Consider the following 2,836-nt stretch of genomic DNA (forward strand, 5'->3'; position numbering starts at 1 on the left):
GGCTGGTGCACTCACTGTCTGAGCACGGTGCGGATGACACCGAGCCAAGGGTTGCAATCCCCTTGCCCATCACAAAAAAGACGAGAAAAAAAAAGTTTTATATCCTGATTATGGTGATGGTTATACCAATTACAGAACTATACGCATACACAAAACCCTCAAAAATAATCCATGCAACATGTGATGAAATCCAAATAAGGTCTGTGCTTGAGTATGTTTTGTATCAATGTCAGTTTCTTGGTTTTGACAATGTCCTATGGTTATGTAGATATTATCATTAGGGGAAACTGGGTAAAAGGTGCATGGAAACTATCTCAACTACTTCTAAAATTTCTTGTGAGCCTAATACTACTTCAAAATAAGAAGTTATAATTTATTTATTTATTTTTAATTTTTTTTTTAATTTTTAAGAAGCAATTAATCACGCTGTATTATCTTTAATTAGTACACAGACATTTCTAACATGTCACCCAGAGACCATTTCATCCACTGCTCTGTTTGGCTGCCAGTCTCTTATCTCTCTCTTCAGCAATGGTGAGGCGGATACCTTTTCCTCGGGGAAGAGAAATCCATGGTTTGTTGCCTTTGCCAATAACAAAAATGTTGGAGAGCCGGGTGGCAAAGCTGTTGCCATTGGCATCTTTCACATGAACCACATCGAAAGAGCCAGGATGTCTCTCTCTGTTGGTAATCACACCAATTCTTCCCAGGTTAGCACCCCCGGTCACCATACACAGGTTACCAGTGTCAAACTTGATGAAATCTGTGATCTTGCCAGTCTCCAAATCAATCTGAATGGTGTCATTTACTTTGATGAGGGGATCAGGGTAGCGGATGGTACGAGCATCATGGGTCACCAGGTGAGGGATTCCTTTTGTGCCCACAAATATCTTTCTCACTTTGCACAACTTGTACTTGGCCTCCTCAGGTGTAATACGATGCACAGCAAAACGACCCTTGGTGTGATAGATCAGACGGAAATTCTCTCCAGTCTTATCAATGCTGATGACATCCATAAAACCAGCAGGGTAGGTTATATCAGTTCGGACCTTGCCGTCAATCTTAATGAACCGCTGCATACAAATCTTCTTTACTTCATCACCTGTCAGGGCATACTTAAGTCTGTTCCTTAGGAAAATGATGAGAGGGAGACATTCTCTCAGCTTGTGGGGACCGGTGGATGGACGAGGAGCAAACACACCAGTCAGTTTATCCAGCATCCAATGCTTTGGAGCTGCTACTCTCTTCAGATGTTTCTTGGGACCACGAGCCATGGCTGCGCTAGCATGGAAAGAGAGAAGTTATAATTAAAAAAAATCATTTGTAACAAACTTTTGAAAAGTTCTAATACGAAGCCTGTCAGACTTCAAAGCCAGTGCTCATAACCGCTATAGCATGCCGGTAGAATCCACTGGAAAAAGTTATATTAGTAGGCACAAATAAGGGGCACTCCAAGCTACTCAAAATTCTTTTTGTTTCCTTAGACTGTAGGAAAAGCACAAAACAGGAAATAGTTGAGAAAACAGGCATTTGAGATGGGATGGTTTTAGCAGGATTTATATATAAACTCCTTTATTATAAATTCTTGTTTGTTGAGAGAGATCTCGTAATGTATTATAAATTTTCCTTGCTAGATTTTTACATCAATATTCATGTATCACCTTATTCTAAATGTTTTTCCTTTGGGTATTCTTTTTGTTAACATTTTATGTTTCAAAAACTTTCTTCTATTGTTTTAGTCAGTTAATTGAGAGCAAAACTTAATGGAAACCAACATGTTCAAAACAAGCTTTTGAAAGTTGGAGCCTATATGCTTTTTTACTATTATTATTATTTTTTGCTCCAATATCTTATTAGTGTTATCACATTCCTGAAATACTAAAATGGTTAAAAGTGTGAAAAGCATTAAGTATTGAGAGACCTTAGAAGACTGCATTTTGAAGCTCTCAAAAATGTCAACTGGGAAATACATAAAACAACTCTATTTGTCAGGGTTAAGGTCATGGGAAATACATCTGTTTGCATTTGTAGAGTATACTGTCATAGAAAACTATGCCGCATGAAGCGACGGAGCAAAACACACAGCAGCAGTATGCAGTTACATCATCTGCTAAGTATGTATATCACAAATTACTTGAAAGCAATCATCATAATACTCTGGGTCCCACCAAAATGTTATGTTTAAACAGCCACAACAAAAGGCTGTGCCCAGAAGGCCCAGCTTTTGTTCTGAGCAGGGTTTATTGGAGGAAAATGGAATGTGATTGTAATAAGTAGCCTGGGCTGGCTCTGTCCTTTCAACTCATTAGGCAGCCTTAATGTGCAAGAGGCAGTAGGGTGGAGGGAGACAGGTTGGGGAGAGGCTCATAAGTTCCACACAACACCCTGGGGCTTGACAAGGGAAGAGGGGATGACAGGTGCAGAGGAGATATATGAAGTCCTTTATCAGATAGCTCCTGTAGGGTTGGAGTTGTAGCCTTCAGGCAGAACTCTCAGGAGGGTGCACTCTATCATAGTCAAAAATTCCAGTGATACATTGTTCATGAGAAAAATCAGACAAGGCAATTACAGGAAAGAGCAGGAAGCCACCTCCATCTTCCAATCAGATTTTCAATATTTAACCATCACTTCCTAAGTACAGTTGGGCTTGGTGAATTATGCAGCACTCACAAGGCTATCTGAGGTGATTTGGTCCTAATAATGGATTTTTGCATCACAAATGAGTAGTACTCTTCGTCTTTGTATTCATCTGTCTTCTCTGTGGTTGCTTCTGCCTAATTTGCATTTTTTACCTGTGATTTGGCCTTTATTATAAGAAATGGAAAGAATCCTCTTT

At 39.5% G+C, this 2,836-nt stretch overlaps 1 protein-coding gene across 1 annotated transcript; it reads right to left on the reverse strand.

The window, feature by feature from the left end:
• Window positions 1-413: 413 nt before the first annotated feature.
• LOC134375419 (small ribosomal subunit protein eS4, X isoform-like) lies at window positions 414-1,281 on the reverse strand. Its single transcript, XM_063093845.1, has one exon. The coding sequence runs from the start codon at window positions 1,272-1,274 to the stop codon at window positions 483-485; it is 792 nt and encodes a 263-aa protein (XP_062949915.1). The 5' UTR covers window positions 1,275-1,281; the 3' UTR covers window positions 414-482.
• Between the last annotated feature and the right edge of the window lie 1,555 nt (window positions 1,282-2,836).

The sequence above is a fragment of the Cynocephalus volans genome, chromosome 4 (genome assembly GCF_027409185.1).
Source record: "Cynocephalus volans isolate mCynVol1 chromosome 4, mCynVol1.pri, whole genome shotgun sequence".
Lineage (NCBI taxonomy): Eukaryota > Metazoa > Chordata > Mammalia > Dermoptera > Cynocephalidae > Cynocephalus > Cynocephalus volans.